We start from the raw sequence: 18,846 nt of genomic DNA, 5'->3' as shown, positions 1-18,846 counted from the left end.
AGGGAGCCTGGGGCATGTGGCGTGGAGGGGAAGGAGGCATGGGGGAGGATATACTCTATGAGGGGACTGGAGGGAGGGGTAAGCTCTGAGGCCTGGGGCGGAAGAGCCAGGCAGCTCTTCCTTTATCACTGCGAGAACCAGTCCCTGACAGTATGGCCCCATCCCTAGGGGCTGATCATATAAGCCGGCCCCCCAACAGCCAGAAAAGCTGCTTCAGGCTGCTACCTGCTTGGAGCCTCGCACTAGAGCTCTGTGTTTACACATTTGAGAGAATCGAATCTCACATAATCATATATGTGACAAAGGCCTCTGCTATAAGCAACATTAATGAAGACAAATGAATCAGCCAAATGCTGCAGCTTGCACAGCAGCACGCAGGGAGGCTGCTTTGCGGGGGGAGCTCGTTCCTGGCTGCGGCTCTTGCCTTTCCTGACAGAGATGTATGAGGAGCCTCCCACGGAGGGGGGGTGCCTCAGCCACCGCCTCCACAGCCCCAGCGAGGGGGCAGGCGGTCAGGGGGCTTTGAGGGAATTTTCAGAAGACTCTCAGAGCATGTTTACACATTTGTATGAAAGTTATCTTAGGGGAGACATGCAAATAGAGATTAGTTGGATCCAGTGGTCTCATAGTGTTAACTAAACAAGCTCCCTGCATCCTGGCAGTTGCCGACTGGGAAAGTAGTTACGAGAATTCTCATCCCAGCCGGTGGGTAACCGCGCCCCAGTAACCGCGCCCCATTCAGGCTTACTGAGTGCCTGAATCAGGCCGGGATGGGGCTCGGCTCTGCAGAATCCCCTGCTCGCCTGTAGGCCATTTGTATTATTCTTCCCATCCATTTCTCTTTGTGACAGAAGAGCAAACACTCAACTTTGAGACTTCTACTCCAACCTCTCCCGAGGGGATGACAGCCCATTAAAAAAAGGCATTTATAAATCAAGTGGCATGAGCCACGGTGAAGTGGCCGTGGCTCTGTCCTGGCTCCCGATGGCTATGTTTTGATGCTTACCAGCAGCTCAGACAACCTCTAGAGGTGGAAAGATGGCATTCTCATGTGTTTCTGGTGAGAGGACATAAAAAACTGCCCCCTGAAAGGCAGATCTGCTTGCTGTGGAAGCATTTGATCCTGGCAGCAGGAAATCCCGCCATCCTTTCAGCATTTGCTCTGCGTAATTCAAGAGATGGCAGGAAGGACAAGCTCTCCCTCCTAAGGGATGTCCCTGGCAGGACATTAAAAAAAAAATGTACCTTATCAGAGTCTAAATGAAACATTCTCAGAAATCTCCTGACACAAATTAAACAAGCCAATTTATTAGATCAATATGAAGGGGCTTGAAACTAATTAATCAATGTAGAGATCATATCAGCCAATGACAGTGAGACAATGGAATGAAAACTTGGCAGGTCAGTGAAAGGCCTGGATCCAGGCAGGGAAACAACACTAGGTTTCATTCCCCATGGAAGAAATTCCTGTTGCTCAGGAAAAGATACTGAGTTGGGTGACAAATCCACTGCCATCAGCAATCTTCTTCAGGGAATATGCTCTTAATGACACTCAGATTGATTTTCCATTCCTGGGAGGAAGAGAAGGAAGTAGAAGTGATCAGAAAACATAAATATCTTTTAATAAACCCGGGCAGGCTGCTGGAAGAATACATGTATACAAGAGAAACAAACAATAAAAACAAAGCACTTGGGGAAATGAGTTTCCAGCATAAACAGAGTAACTATGAGTCAGTAAAATTGGAATGAAAACAGTGTGGGGCATCTTCTGATAGGACTTAGCAGCCACACCCTCTCAGTGGAAGCAGAGGGAAACTCACAGGTAGCCTTGGGGCTCGTCTCTCAGGCTCCAGTTTCCTCCTTCCCTAAAACAAAGGGTTGAGCCAGATGAACTCCGTGGTCCTTTCTTTCCTAAAGATGCTATTATTCAATACTCTTCCAGAGCTACCCTGAGAGGTGGCCAGGTCAGCAGTAACTAAAAACTGGTGATGACTGTGTTGTGGGAGTACACAGAGTAGGGACTCCAAAATCAAAGCTAGACCTGGCCTCACACACACTCATCACTTCATTTATCAGAAGCCTCTCAAAACCTAATAAAATTGTAGCACATTATTATTATTTTTTTTAATTTTTATTTTTTTCTGAGACGGAGTCTCGCTCTTTCACCCAGGCTGGAGTGCAGTGGCGCAATCTCGGCTCACTGCAAGCTCCGCCTCCCGGGTTCACGCCATTCTCCTGCCTCAGCCTCTCCGAGTAGCTGGGACTGACTACAGGCGCCCGCCACCACGCCCCGCTAATTTTTTGTATTTTTCAGTAGAGACGGGGTTTCACTGTGGTCTCGATCTCCTGACCTCGTGATCCGCCCGCCTCAGCCTCCCAAAGTGCTGGGATTACAAGCGTGAGCCACCGCGCCCGGCCCACATTATTTTATACTTGCATAACACCATGCTAGCCATGTGATGGTTCAAAATGTACACATCCCTCATGTCTTCTGGAATGGTGAAAAACACTCAGCTTTTGGAGCCAGATAAAAACTGGGTTCAAATCCCTGCTGTCCCACTAGCTGGTGGTGTGATTCTATACTAGTCACTGTCATACAACAAACTATTAGCCACTAAGAAGAATGAGGTTATCTACAGGAACTCACGTGGAAAGATGTCCACAATATATTATTTCAAAGTAAATAGCAGAAAATTGCCAAAAGGCAGAAGCAACTCTGATGATGGATACATAAGTAAACAAAATGTAATATATACATACAATGGAATATTATTCAACCATGAAAAGACAGGAAATCCTGACACATCCTACAGCGTGGATGAACCTTGAAGACGTTATGCTAAGTAAAATAAGCCAGTTACAAACAAATACTGTGTGAGTACATATACTTAAAGTAGTGAAGTTCATAGAAACAGAAAGTGAATGGTGATTGTTATGGTCTAGAGGGAGAGGAGAATGTGGAATTGGTGTTTTAATGGGTACAGGGTTTCAGTTTGGGAAGATGAAAAAAGTTGTGGAGATGGATGGTGGTGATGGTTGCACAACATTGGAAATGTACTTAATGCCACTGAACTATATTCTTAAAGATGGTTAAAATGCTAAATTTTATGTTATATACATTTTATGACACTTAAGTAAATGACGGAACAGTAAATATAGCATGATCCAATTTTGGTTAAAAATTTTGCATCTATATATTGTCTATGTATGGAGGGAAGTCTGAAAGAATATATACGACAACAGTAATGGGGTTACTCCAGGGGAGTAGGATCAAGAAGGGGTGGTAATGGATGACACAATTTACAAGTTTCATGTGCCTCAAGGCATGAAGCCTTGTGTTTGATAGGACAATGGCAATAAATTCTGACTCTCAAAAGCCTCTCTGTCTCAAAAGGAAAAGGTATTCCTCATTTTCTGGTCCCTCTTTCCGGGGATGCTATCTATGACTCCCCCCAGCATTTTTTTTTTTTTAACCAAATACAGTCTAAACTCCTCAGCCTGGTATTTAAAGCCCTATACAACTGGATTGCAACCAGACTGTCAGCATTCCCTTTTAGCTGCCTCTATGCACCAGTATAGCAAGCATTCCATGTTCCCTGAGCAGTTTTTTGCCTCCACGGCTTTAAGCCATTCCCTCTATAAATTGTCATTCCTTCCAATCTATGCCTGCAGATCTCTTGTACACTCTTCAAGGATGTAGTCTCTGAATCCCTTGGAAGTGATGTCTCCCCCCCCCCTCAAGGCAATCATCACATCTCCCAGTCTTGGTCTGCTTGTATACATACATGTCTTCTCTCCCCTCAGGGACTCCATGCTCCTTGAGAGAAAAGGCCATGCCTTAAGTAGCTCAGGAATGCCCGTGACACTTACTACAGTATAATTACACAACTGCAACAATGATGATGGTGCTCATAGCACCACACAGTGCCACCTGCACAACCATGAGAGTGGGTGTCTCCCTAAATTTTGCACCCTAGGCACTTTGCTCACCTCACCTAGTCCCAGCCTACTACCATTCATTGAATTCCTTCACTGAGTGCGTCAGGCACTGTGCTAAGAAAGGACATATATCACTTCACTCTATCTTCACAGGAGTTTTACTACGTAGGTATTACCTACATTTTGCAAATGAAGAAACCACAGCTTAGAGATTAAGTAACTTGCTTAAGATCATATTGCAAAAGTGGGGATTTGAACTCAGGCTTGACTGATTCCAAAATGTGTAGTTCCAATAATTATAGCCCACTGCCTTATCAGTATACTTGAGAATGCAGTAGGCATTCAGTACTTGTATATTTAATGAGTTTAACTGAAGAGAGGTCAGCATGCTGCTGGAGGAGCACAATGACTGTTGCCCTGGTCTGTCACAAACCTCACAGTGCTCTGGAGTCCTTTGGCAGGGGCAGGCACCAGAAGTATCAGCATCATTCTTGCTTGCAGAATTTGAAAAAAACTCCATCCTGGTTCTACTGTCCGGCCCAACTACAGCTTCCCCTCACTCTCTTCCTCAGTCCATTTCAGACACCCATTTCTCTCCAACAAAAACCCGGTGCTCAACTCATCTCTATAGATGGTGAAGTCAGGAAAGAGAGTGGGAGTGGCTACGAAAACCTCTTGGATTCTGACCTCAGATGCACAGACATGAGGGAACAAGCCCTGCAGACCTGATTAAACCCAGTTAACCTTTTGTGCTGTCCAAAGCACCGATGGTAAAGAACACCAGAGGGATTCTCAGATGCTGAGAACAGATTCCAGGAGCTCTGAGAGGCGTGGAAGGAGGGGCCATGTGCTGCTGGGAGAAGTGAGGACCTTTGTGATCAGTCCTACTTCAGGGGCAGAAGGCCCCAGTACTTAGGTCTATCCAGGCTGGCACTGTCCACGTGCGGCCATTGAAATGTGGCTGGTGTGAACTGAGATGTGCTGTAAGTGTAAAACACATGTATGATTCCAAAGACTTAGCAAGAAAAAGGAAGGCCAAATATCTCAATCATTGTTCATGTTGATGACTGTTAAAATAAGATTTTGGAGGGTTAAGTTAAATAATATAGATTATTAAAATTAATCTCACCTGTTTCTAGTTTTTTCAATGTGGTTATAATATATGAAGTTACATAAGTGACTCACACTTGTGCCCTGTATTATATTCTCACTGGACAGAGCTGATCTGTAGCCCCAGACTGTTTCAGACCATGCCTTACCCCACCAATCAGGGTCCAGCTGCTGGGGCTCAGCTCTATCCTAGCTTGGGTCTCTGCACAGTGGCACCTTTGATGACCAATATACTCTGTGACTGCTGTAATTTAGGGGTGTCCCTGACGCTGAAGCCAACTGCAGAGGTTGAGAATAAGAAATAACTACATTTTCATGCATTCACTCACATTTCTCCTCCCAGCCCACCTCTCTGTCTTTCTTTTAGCACAACTTTTGGAAATACATGATCCCCAGAACAGCAGCATCACGTCACTTGGGAACTCATAAGAAATGCAGATTACCAGGTACCATCCAGAAACTCTGAATCAGAAACCGTGCCCAGCAATCTATGCTTTAACAAGCCCCTCCCCACAAGGACATTATTCTGATGAATTCTAATGTTTGAGAACCAGGGTCTTAGGGCACTGTTTCTGAAACTTTGTAGCGTATTAAAATCATGTGGGGTGCTTTAAAAAATTCCAATGCCCAGGCCACACCCCCAGGTCAAGTAAATTGGGTTCTGTGGGGGTAGAACCCAGGCGTCGGATTTTTGGAAAACTCTCCACTTGATTCCAATATGCAGTCACAGTTGAGCCCCATTGCCTAAGGGTAAAGAACTCAAGAATATTAGTCGGCCATTTCCCCTACGGTGGAGAGCCTGTAGCTTTGGGCCTAGCAGAGAGAAGCCTTCCTGTGGGAGGAGAAAACAGCGTGTAAAATGAAGAAAGGGGCCGAACTGGGGCATGCCTAAGCTTCAAAGGCCTCTTTCATTATAGGCTAGCTGCTGTAATGAAACAGGCAATTGCACCTGGGATTTTTCTGAAGTTGAAATGACAACGTGGAAAGGGAACAGCTTCTCTCCACAGTCCATCAAGAGGGGAGTGGCCAACGGGCTGCCTGGAGGACAAAGACCAGGGACACGCCCAGTATCTGAGGCTTCAGGTATATTAAAGTGAAGAAATGCCCAAATAGGGTTTCAAAAATTGTGATATACTGTGCTTTTAGAAGTTTACATTTAATAAATTAAGGCTTTAACATGTGCAAGCTTTAAAAAAAAATGCACAGGGTAATATAACCATCCTATTCACAGGATAATGGCAGGATTAATTTTAAAAATTCATGGACCTGGTACCAAAATCAGGCATAAGTTTAAAGCTGATGATCATTTCCATCTTTTCAGTCTTATTAGCATATCTTCAGAGATAAATTTTTAAAAATCCAAATGTGAAGTCTCTGTGAGTGTGAGATCCCTGGATGAAAGGCCCTCCTTTGCCATGCCCCTGGAGCAGACTAAGAGGACCGCTGGAAAGAGATCCTAAGTGTGGCCCTGGAGCAGCTGTGAATGATTAGGTTGTGGGAAGACAACTGACATCTGGGTGCCTTGCGGCAGCCTGCCCAGGGAGGTCTCAGGGAAGCCACAGCAACCGCCTCCACACCCCCCAACCCCAGCGTGTTCCAGGGCAGTACAATACCTGCCTCCCTACACACAATGGGGGCCTGCCCACCACCCTCTGTCCTCAGGCACACTTGGCTGCTGACAACAGGAAGTGAAACAGCCACACCCTCCTTTTCCCTATTAAGGTAACTCCCAGTTTGATACAAAGGCATCCAGGGAGGGAAAGAAATAAGGGAGACACTTATCTTGTGCAGCACCTGCAGTGCTGTTGGTTTATCAAAGCACGAAATCTTCTGTCCCAGAGGCTGGACTGGGCTCATGACTGCACGTGAGATTGTGCTTTGAGAACAGAAAGCAATCCCAGACTGAACAATTTCCTGGTGGCAGGTGCATCCATGAGGAGCTGCAGTCGGTCCCAGCAGCATATGCTTTCTCCTCTGGGAGGGGAACTAGAAGACGTGCAGACTAACAGGACCACTGGCTGCAAGCCTCAGAAACCTTTCAGGAGGCCCCTGGCAAGGCCTGTGGTATCTGAGCAGTGCAGGCAGCCTGGGTACCATAGGACAAAGGGGCGGGGAGTGGGGCAGGGAAGAAACAGCACAGAGGAAATAGCACACCTTGTTCTCATTGACTCGGAGTCAATGGCTGCCCACAGATTCTATTTCCTGGAGATTCAAGCCTCATACTGCCCTGTCCTCTCCCCTGAGTAAGGCTTCCAGAGAGTAAGGGCCACACCCAGGCAGAGGTGGGTGAGGCTGGGGTTCAAAGTACGGAGCCAACCCTTTTATCTCATAGGCAGAGGGAATCATCCACTGTAAACCCACAGCGTCCTCCACCAGGGCAGCGTTTGATTCCTCTGTCTCATATCTCTGCTTGCCTTCCCTGTGGGTCAGTAGTTCCTGAGTTTCTCTAGCCTATAGAAAACATGAGGCGGAGGGGGAGAGATGGAGGGGGGCGGAGGAGGAGGAAAGGGAGAGAATGAGCACATGGACTGCCCAGCCCCAGCCCCGTGGCACCAGCATGGTAAACACTTGGAGGGAGGCCAGCCGTCTGGCGCCTCCAGTCTTCCACATCACCCCAGCCAAGATTCAGACCTGTATATTCTGGGCTCTTTCTGCCCCATTTCACCCAGGCTTTAAATTACCCAGACTTGGGTCTGGGTTATTCTATCCAAAACTTTCCTCTGAAACCTAGATTGTGATGCAATGTATACGTTCTCTAAATCAGATGTCTGAGGACTAAATGCCAGACCGTGTGGCGTAGCAGTTTGGCTGCAAACCATTTCTGTCAGCCCAGCGGAGGAACACACAACAAGGTGCTCATCCCCGCAGCCATGCACAGGAGACAGCAACAGTCCGGGTAAATTAGAAAGGCCTAACTTCAGCCAGCTAGTCATGGCAATTTAGGGAAAGCAAGGACTACACAGAGGCTCTGGGACGGCTTGTGGAATCAATGCCTAAGTTGCTGGATTGCTCCTTGTTTGGCTATGGAACTAGTGGTTCCAAAATCTACCCCTTGATTCCGTAAGATGGAAGACCATTTAGACAAGCTGAGCCAAAACCCAGAGTCTTGGAACAAGCCTGTAACAATAATAGTAGCAGTAATGACAATGATTTTTAACATTCCTCGCTTAACAAGTGCTAGCCACAGTTCATGCTTTACATGGATTTACTTGGGGAATTTGATCGCTGGATCGAGGTGAGAACCACCCTCACTCCTCAGCTCCCCGGAGGACAGTCCCTTCCCCTCTGCTATTCCTTTGACACAGACCCATTTTGACCTTTCAACTTCAACATTCTAGTTCAAGTCTTGGCCAGCTGTCAGCCTGGGCTTGTTTCTTCTCATCACAAGAAAAGAAATAGGGCTGCAAAGAGTAAAGCCCCTGACTGCTGCCCTTAAATGAGCTAGCCTTTAGGAGAAACACCCGAAGGTCAGGAGGCAAGCACTGTTTGCTCATGGCTCTTGTTCCTCTGGGGAGCTGTGAGGGTGGGGTGAGTGGGGGAGGGTCTCTCATTTTGTGACTACACAGTATATAAAAAGCTGAAATGAAAATAATTCAGAAATTATTGTTGTCGTTATAAAACAACCAGTTCTGGGGTACTTTTCTGTACTTCCCTAAGTATATTTAAAACACAATTTTTTCAAATTCAATTTAACAAAGCCCCATCAAGACACATGCACTGCATTGTGCACATCTGTATAAGTGCTCTTAAAGTGCAGGTTTGCATGAACCTTATTTTTCTAGAGGAGTGTGTCCTGTTGGGGAAGGAGGGAAAGAAGGCAGTAAAAATAGCATCGTGTAGCTGCTGGCTGTGCATTGGCCACACAGCTAAGCACAGAGTGCCTAGAGAGCTTTGGCAGGATCATCACATGTTGTCCTCACAACAGACCCACGAGGGAGGTATATCATCCCAATTTACAGATGAGGAAACTGAGGCTCAGGAAGATCAAGTGACGTCTTCATTATCACACAGCCATTAAGAGCAGAGCTTGGTGGGAACTCAGGCTTCCGTAACTCTAAAGACTAGAACTACAGACAAGCTGCAAAGCAAGATCAGGTCAAGATATTCTCCAAAGTTATATCCCATGGCTCCTCAGTTACAGATGTGATTGCAGAATCCTGCCACTTCTTTTCTTTTCGGTCTCCCTGTTTTCTCAATCCAGTCAGAATGAATTTTAGATGTGTCCCAAGTGCAGTCTGCCTTCAGCGGCCGAGCCACTCAGACACTTGGAGCTAGCCCAAGTAGCCCAAGTAGCAGGTCTGTGAATAAACGTCACTTCTGGAATCATTCTTTAACAAGTACAGCTTGACTAGAAAGACTCAAATACCTGCACTGGTCCCAAACAGCCATCACCCAGTGCTGCCAAGTCTGACCAAGAGGCATCCTAGCTAAGGAACCAGTCACACCACTGGCTCTCACGCCGTGCCTGAGAGGAGCACAACAGGAGTTTCTCCAGGAAGCTTCCCAATGTTCAGATGAGTTGCTCTCCATGTGGATTCAGCATCCTGACGAGCTGACACCAGTTTCAGGCCTGGCATGTCTAACGAATGCAGCATTCAAGCCCAAGACACGGAAATTGTTACCTCATGTTATAAAGGACCTGAAGCCGCATGCAATTAGCACTGCATCTGTGAGACTTGGGAAAGACAACTGAGAGAACAGGGTCTTAAAAAGACTATTTTGGTCCATATGGAAAATTGGTGTGTTGCATGCATGGTAAAATCCTTTCAGATATATTTTTAAACCTTATGTTTTTAAAACTGGGGACTTAAATATTATTATAGGAAAAGCAGCATGATTCCTTTAACATCAGAAGGAGATCTGTAAGTTAAAAAACTGTTGGAACCTTGTAAAGAAATTAACATTGTGAACGAACTCGGGCATTAGCGCAAATTAACCAAACTGCATACATTACAATTTTTAATCAGTCATGGAATTTCAATACTTGAAGGGACCTTGGAAATCATCTGTCCCAAGAGCAAGAATTATGGAAGATAAATGGGCAGGTGAAGAAAAACCTCCTGGCTAGAGAAAGGCACAAAAAAACAAAGAGTCGGGAGGCAGCATGCACAGTGGTTTGAAAGTTCAGGGGTTTGCACAGACAGCCTGGGTTCGAAGCTCAGCTTTGCTTTTTGATGGCAGTATGAACCAGGCTGAGTTGTTTGACCCTCCTAGGTGATAGTTTATAAACAAAAGGTTATTCTGAGTCTTAAGAGAGACCATTCATAGAAAGGGCTTAGTATGGTCCCTGGGATACCATATGGTGCCTGGGACATCAGTGCTGAGTAAATATTAGCTCTATAGAAAAAGGAATTTCACAAACATAATCTGAGGGAGCCAGACTGACACACTATGTGTAACTGTGGTCTTTCTCTTTTACTTGGCCATGAAAGAAAAGCAAAATGCAGTATATGGAAGCATTCAGATTTCTGACCATGAGAACAGGACGTAATACCCAAGGTCTTTTCTGGAATAAAAAATGATCTTCATAAAAGGGAATCACATTTCAGCTGTAAATAAAGTCAGACCTAATAATCGAGAAAAGAGGACCCCCATGGAGATGGTGAATCACGTATATGGGTAAGTGAAAGCTGCCTCCAAAGGTCTTGATGCAAAGCTGTCCAAGGTTTAGAATTCTGGGCACATTTCTGGCCGAGAGAGGTTCAAAATCATCATCCACGGTGTTCTGTTCTAGCCTTAAGATGGAACTAGTGCTGCATTAAGTGTCTGATTGGGAAAAGCTAATGGTTAACAAATAAGATATAACTCTCTGGGACTTCCTGATATAAATTTAGTTTAGCCTTATAGTATAACAATTATTAATTATGCTGAGGGAGGGAACATAGATTGGTGGAAGACTTGTAGTCTCTGGAATAGAACAAATCCTAGAACTGTCAATTGGTATTGTGAGATCTTAAACAAGAGATACAGTATCTTCAACCTCAGTTTCCTCATAGTTGCTGTGAAGGGCCAGCACAGTGCCTGCCACACTGCTAGTACCCAAGAGGCATTCATTTTCTCTTTGCATTCATTCTACATTTGTTATATTAAACAGCTCTATTTTTTTAAATTTAGATAGGTTTTTGGGGAACAGGTGGTGTTTGGTTACAAGAATGAGTTCTTTAGTAATGACTTCTGAGATTTTGGTGTACCCATCACCTGAGCAGAGGGGGAGGGAGGGGGTGGGGGATAAACAGCTCTGTTTTTGGGTGGAAAAAGAGGGCTATACTTGCTTGACTCAGTTTCCAACACAGATAGGAAGCCCAGCAGTTCAGACCAACACTAAGAATAGACAACACTCTCTATTCAGCAGCAACACACCTGAATTATAGACACGGTGTTTGTGTGGGAATCAGCTCTGGGCTACTAATTTCCCAAACCCAAACCTACAGTGGCAGAAAAGACAACTGTACTCAGAGCAAGAGACACGTCTTCATCCTATTTCTGTTACTAGCTAGTATTTTTACCATAGGCAAGCCACTTAACATTTAACCTGTGTGTCTGGCTCCAAATCTATAAAATGAGGGCTTTGACCAGATACCATCCAAATTTCCTTAGAGCTCTCAAAGTTCTCTGTTTTTATAGTTTTGGTTCATGCTGTTTGTTAACGTGTGTGACCACTTCTACTCCAAAAGCCACAGGGCCCCGCTCCATGTCCTCCACCTTGGTTCAAGCCATGATTTGTTTCCTAGGTTAGCGGCTCCATATTAACAGCAGTTGCACAAACAGAATCTAAGTGAGCGAGGCTGCCAGCTGTCACTGCTGTATCTTCTGCTTACTCTGGAGATCAGCTGAAGCTGTGTGATCCAAGAATAAATGGATCTGCCATGAAGATAGGATTTTACTGCGAAAATGAGTTTTCTGATGAGTTTAAAGCAGCAAAAATACTCTGAAGGCTGTTTTATACCTAAATCGTGCTGTATGAATTAAAAAGTAAAACACAACCTCTCATACCTCTTCAGGTTTTAGTTTCTTGTGGCTGACATAAATTTCACTTAACTCCCAACTGACATACCCAAAAACATTTTTTGGGGTCAGAATTCAAAATAAAATGGGGGCACATGCCAATTGTAACCCCATACAAACCAGTGGGGGCAAGGGCTGGTTTTACAGAATGTTAAGCACTCATGAAACTAAGGGTTTGATTCATCACTGTAGCTTTATAGTTTCCTTGACACTTAGCAGTGTTTTGTACCTAGCAGGCTAGAAGCTGTTTGAAGGCAGAGATGACACTTCATTCATATCTAGCATAGTGCACTGGTATATTGGAAGTACATGTATTAGTTTGCTAGGGCTACCATAACCAAATACTGCAGACTGAGTGGTTTAAACAACGGAGATTTATTTTCTTACAAGTTTGGAAGCTAGAAGCCTAAGATCAAGGTGTCAGCAGGGTTAGTTTCTTCTAAGGCCTCTCTCCTTGGCTTATAAAAGGCCATCTTCTGTCTGTGTCTTCTCGTAGTCTCCTGTCTATACACACCTGTCCAAATTTCCCCTTATAAGGATACTAGTAAAATTGGATTAGGGCCCACCCTCACTTTAATTACCTCTTTATAGACATATCTCCAAATATAGTCACATTCTGAGGTACTGAGGGTTAGGACTTCAACATATGAATTTGGGGTGATAGGGGGGATAATTCAGCCCATAACATATGCTGAGTAAGTAGTGTATGCATAAATGGTGGATGGATCGGTGGATGAATAGATGGATAGATGAATGGATGGATGGATGGTGAACAACCAGGTGATCAGCAAATACTTGACGCATTGAGTAAATTTACACAATCACTTGTGGAGACTGGGTTTTACTATATCACCCCAAAGATTTTAAATTATATATTTTAATCCAGCCTTACAAGAAAGTTTAAAAATCATTGCCTATCAAATTCTATCAAGCTAACAAAAAAATAGCCACACCCAGACTTACCAATGCCACTTCCCTATCCTAATCATTCCCATCTTTAATGACTTCCTATAGCTGAGAGAATATCAGTATTTGCCTATAACAAATAACTACTACTTCTCCCATGAATACCTACATACTTAAAACCTTCGCATTAAGAAAACAGAAAGGAGGCCGGGCATGGTGGCTCTGTAATCTCAGCACTTTGGGAGGCTGAGGCGGGTGGATCACTAGGTCAGGAGATTGAGACCATTCTGGCTAACATGATGAAACCCCGTCTCTACTAAAGATACAAAAAAATTAGCTGGGCATGGTGGCGGGCGCCTGTAGTGCCCCAGCTACTCGGGAGGCTGAAGCAGGAGAATTGCTTGAACCCGGGAGGCGGAGGTTACAGTGAGCTGAGATCGCACTGCACTCCAGCCTAGGTGACACAGCAAGACTCTGTCTAAAAAAAAAAAAAAAAAAAGGATTAAGAGAATAGTTTTAGTTAAATCTGTTGCCTGATATTTCATTGTTTGTTTGCCTTTAACTGAACCTGGCTAGTACTTAGTTTCTAATTCCTCCTGATTCATCTGGTCACTGTGAGTGTTTGTTACATCTCTAATGATATAGAAATTCATAAGCCAACCCTCCATCACCAACGTTCCTTCTCTATTTTTCTGTCTATCAAATGAAGTTGGTCATATGTAAACCTATCAAGGGAGTTGTAGGTGCACACCTAGACAAGGGTCAGAGGAGTGCCTGAGCTCCCCTGCCCTGACCTCAATGCCCTGAGTCATGTTGCCGGCTGCGTTCTGACTCAGAGCTCCCATAGTATCAGCCTACATCATGACAGGAAGTGCTGTCAGAAGTCATGCTCAACTCTACTGAATGAACTGTTTGTCACAGCTAGTATGAAACTGATTCACTGGTGTCATGGGACCATGTGGACACTCACTCATTCATTCATTCATTCATTCTTCAGTCATCCATTTCCTACTGGAATCTTGTCTAACAGAAAAGCTATAGCATAGCATCTCTTGAAACAAGTGTGATAATTTTAAAAGTCCTGTTATGATTTATACCATTTTTGTCCTTAAAAATTATAACAGAGCAATAGACGGGTTGTGTGAGTTCTACCTGTATAATATGTGATTTAGGTATTAAAACTTAAAAGACAAATTTATGGAGGTCTTTTGTCTGTGACAATGATGAATTATCTTGGCTCTGACCCTTGGGCAAACTGGCTACACTAAACTTAGAGTTAACACATGCGGTGGTTCCTCTGCTGCATTCCCCGAGGCTTCCTGAGACAGACAGTATGAATTAATATTTTCACAGGCATTGCTAGGCATGATGTCACTTGACTTTGACTCCAGGTGTAGGATGGGGCCCATGAGGTTCTAGGTTTCCCAATCTGCAGAGTTTTTTCCCCATTCCTACACACCCAGACATTTGTATTGGGAATTGATCAAAATGCATTCATGTGCTATATAACTTCTTGTCAGGGATTCAAACCAAGTCATTTCTGACCTCTCTCCATCTGCCTCTCTTTTTTTTTTTTTTTTTTTTTTTGAGACGGAGTCTTGCTCTGTGGCCCAGGCTGGAGTGCAGTGACATAATCTCAGCTCTCTTTTTAAAATATGTTTTACTTGTCTTGTTTTAGACATGTTTTATTGTAAACTACTTCACATCCTTTTTGAGAATAGGTGGCATGTAAATCATAGTTGAAGAAAAACCTTCAAGCCAGCATAATATTCCCAGAGCACAGAAAGCTCAGTGAGGAGGGGGCAAGGAGAGGCTGGTTGCCCTCGGGCCCGCCCACTAGGCGTACCTGTCACTCCCACCATCAGGCTGTGTTCTCTGCAGGCTGAGGGCTGATGGAAGAACAATCCAGAGGTCTGTTAGGAGCCCCACTCTGTCAGAAGCAGAGCATCCCATTCACTCAGGCCTTGCTCTACTGACAACTTCATGTCACAGGAGGACAAGGACGTTGTAAGAGAGCTACTGCTTGGATCTAATTTTGGCCATTGAAGGTGAACTAGGTGGATAACACAATGGAAGTGACTGGCACTTGGGCAGAAAAGGACCTTGTCACTATATGATTCTCAAGAGCCAGGGAAGTGAATGCAAGCCATCCATGTTCCTGAGACTGCAAGAATGAAGAACTCTACAAGTCCAGAGAAAAGAAGGTGATCCAGTGGATTAAATCTCAGAGGGCAGCAGAATGTGGAGGTTAAAGTACACACTCAAGAATCTGGACAGACCTGAGTCAGGCTCTTGGCGCTGTCCTTACTGCTGAGCAAATGTCACCTCTCTGTATCTCAATTTCCTCATCTGTAATCGTGAATAATAAGACCTACCTTATATGTCAACAGTGAGAATTAAATGAGATCACATATATAAAGCCCCTAGTATGGTTTACTATTACGGTGAACACTCAATAAAGGTTATTATTGTTGTTCTTATTGTTACCATTATTGCAGACTTCCTAATATGTAAGGCACAAGGCTAGATGCTCTTTGATTCCATGGTCAGAGACTCTAATCATGTAGAACTTGGTTCTAGAAAGATTGGAGGCTCCACCTAATTTAATTCTGACTGTACTCTGGAGAGGAGGAAGAGAGGGAACTATCCAAAAAATTACTGTCTCCAATGAGCTTATATTTTACAAGGACATTCACATAGGCAGGAAGGAGGAATTTGCAGCCAACAGCAGATACAAAGCAGTGGCATAAAAGAAAGAATCAAGTCACGGAAGTACAAGGCTGGGGCACAGGAGAATGCACATATAAAATACAATAAGAGCCACTGGGGTGAGTTCAGAACAAGAGAAGAGTTGGCCTCCTGCTTGGGGCAGATGACACAGTTAATTTAGAGAAGATACAGTGAAAACAGAATTACTCAACTCCTAGTTTGCTTCCATCTTCTTTATCAGGAATGACCTTCGAGCCAGAAAGAAGAACAAAAACATGGCCAAGAGGAAATTAAAGTCTGTGATAGTGAGGAGATAGGAGGAGAGCACCTGGCTGCTGCATTTAAGTTTCCAGGCTCAGATGAATTACATCTCAGCACCGTCTATACAGGCACCCCAATACTCACTGCAACAGGAGCAGTGAAATAAGAAGCTCTAGGACCCTAAAATAACAGGAATTCATTTACAATATCTGACATCTGAAAAAAATGGAATTATTATAATATATGAGACTTTATGAAGCATGGTAGAACTTACAGAAACTTGCAGAGGGGCAAATGTCTCAGTTTTATTAATAGGGACTTTTAGCAAAATTCTAACGCAGCTTAGACAACTTGTGTTGACCCAGGAAGATGAATGCTGGTCAGACTAACCTCATCTCCTCTCTGACAGGGCTCCTCAGGTAGTAACTGTTCCATTGTCTAGTTAGAAAATGGTGACAAGTCAGTACACTTTCTTTGTGGACAAGGTAGAGAAATACAAGCTCCACGATAATACAATAAGGAACATTCAGAGGAGCTCAACTATAATCCCCTAAAAGGACTGGAGAACAGGATAATATTACTCTCTACAAAGATGTGAATTGGCACATGACTTGGTCTTCAGTGCCTCTCTATACAAAAACAGTAATGACCTGCAAGACAAAGGAAGTTTGCTGACATCTGCTGGGAGAAAGATCAGGAGGCAGCTGGTGAGGTGGAGGAGGGGTTGAGAGCTCAGGCTGCAGAAGTAGAGACCTGTTTGAATCTCACCTCTCCCACTTACTGATTGTGTGATGTTAAAGAAGTTACTTACACTCTCGGACTCAATTTCCCTACCTGGAAAATGGGGATAATGATTATATATACCTCACTATATGAGGTAGATTAAATTAATATGTAAAGCATTTAGAACAGTACCTGATTACAGAAATTATCATTATAAATAGGATCCTAACCACTTCTGTCAGGAAGTGTTGGAATCTCACAAGACAAAAGCTATAAAAATAAGATATTGACTATAACTTATACTACCCCAGAAGGAAAACAACCTAAAAGTCTAACAATAGGAGACTTATAGTACATACATATGATAGAATATTACAGCCATTAAAATCATGTGGCAGGCAACAAAAGCAAAAATAAGCAAGTGGGACTACATCAAATTAAAAAGCTTCTGCACAGCAAAGGAAACAATCAAAATGAAAAGGCAGCCTACAGGTTGGGAGAAAATATTTGCAAACCATGTATTTGATAAGGGGTTAATATCTAAAACATATAAGGAACACACACAACTCAAAAGCAAAAAAATGAATAACCAGATTAAAATACAGGCAAAGGACCTGAATAGACATTTCTCCAAAGAAAGTATAAAAATGGCCAACAGGTATATGAAAAGGTACTCAACATCACTAATCATCAGGGAAACGCAAATCAAAATCACAATGAGACACCATCTCACACCTGTTAGGTTGGCTATTATAAAAAGACAAGAGATCAGTGTTGACAAGGGGATGGAGAAAAGGAACCCCTTTTCAATGTGGTGGGAATGTAGATTGGTGCAGCCATTGTGGAAAACAGTAGGGAGGTTCCCAAATAAACTAAAAATAGAACTGTACTATGACCTGGCATCCTTTTCTGGGTATATACCCAAAGGAAATGAAATCACCGCCTCGTAAAGATAACTGTGCTCTTATGTTCACTGCATTATTCACAATAGCCAAGATATGGAACAACTAAAGTTGTCCTTCAACAAATGAATGAAAACAGAAATTGTGTTGTGTGTGTGTATATATATATACACACACACATACATACATACACACACACACACACATATATACACACACACACACAATGGGATATTAGTCACCCTTGAAAAAGGAGATCCAGCCATTTGTGACAACATAAAAAGGACATTATGTGTATATATATATATATATATATATACACACACACACATATATATACACACAAACATACACACACACACACACACATATATATATACACACACACACAATGGGATATTAGTCACCCTTAAAAAAGGAGATCCAGCCATTTGTGACAACATAAAAAGGACATTATGCTAAGTGAAATAAGCCAGACACAGAGAAAATATTGTATTATCTCACTTATACATGGAATCTTAAATACACTGGGTGTGCTGGCTCATGCCTGTAATCCTAGCACTTTGAGAGGCCAAGGCGGGCAGATCACAAAGTCAGGAGTTCAAGACCAGCCTGGCCAATATGGTGAAACCCTGTCTCTACTAAAAATACAAAAATTAGCCGGACTTGGTGGCAGGTGTCTGTAGTCCCACCTACTTGGGAGGCTGAGGCAGGAGAATCGCTTGAACTCAGGAGGCAGAGGTTGCTGTGAGCTGAGATCATGCCACTGCACTCCAGCCTGGGCGACAGAATGAGACTCTGTCTCAAAAAAAAAAAAAAAAAAAAAAAAATCAAATACATAGAAGCAGAGAGTAGAACAGTCATTACCAGTGGCCAGGGTGGGAGAATAGGAAGATGTAGATCACAGGGTACAAATAAACAAGCAAATAAATATGTACATAAATAAAAATAGAGTCATGTTATAGAAGACTATTTAATTACTCTAATAAGGAAAATGAATCAGGGAAAGGGAAAGGAGAATGATGGAGGCAGAGGTACTGTTTGGGCAAGGTGGTCCCTGAGAGAGGGTATGGGATCAGGGGCTGAAATGGAGTGAGCCATGTAGCACTGGGAAAAGCAAAGGCTCTCAACAGGAAAGGGCTTGAACTGGAAAGAAGCCATGGAGATGGAGTAGGTAAGCAAAGGGGAGAACAGAAGGAAACGAAGAACGAAGCTGGAGAAGGTCCATCACACAGGCCCCTGCAGGCCAGAGTAAGGGGCGATTGGGGTTTTATTTTATGTGATATGGGAA

The 18,846-nt window shown here is 43.7% G+C and overlaps 1 protein-coding gene across 3 annotated transcripts in view; it reads right to left on the bottom strand.

Annotated features, from left to right (window-relative positions):
* Positions 1–1,333: 1,333 nt before the first annotated feature.
* The window catches only part of NUBPL (NUBP iron-sulfur cluster assembly factor, mitochondrial), a 322,052-nt gene continuing 304,539 nt past the window's right edge, over positions 1,334–18,846 (bottom strand). For 2 of the 3 annotated variants that reach the window (XM_058429741.1, XM_058429739.1), the window contains one exon: positions 1,755–1,865. In XM_058429741.1, coding sequence (XP_058285724.1) covers positions 1,779–1,865 — 87 coding nt within the window. In that variant the 3' untranslated portion in view covers positions 1,755–1,778. Of the gene's footprint in view, positions 1,572–1,754; positions 1,866–18,846 lie in introns of those variants that run through there. The other variant, XM_058429740.1, reaches the window with a different exon arrangement.

This window comes from Hylobates moloch, unplaced genomic scaffold (assembly GCF_009828535.3).
Source record: "Hylobates moloch isolate HMO894 unplaced genomic scaffold, HMol_V3 SCAFFOLD_16, whole genome shotgun sequence".
Lineage (NCBI taxonomy): Eukaryota > Metazoa > Chordata > Mammalia > Primates > Hylobatidae > Hylobates > Hylobates moloch.
The sequence above is the reverse complement of the archived record's forward strand: the minus strand, read 5'-3'. Positions and strand labels throughout refer to the sequence as shown.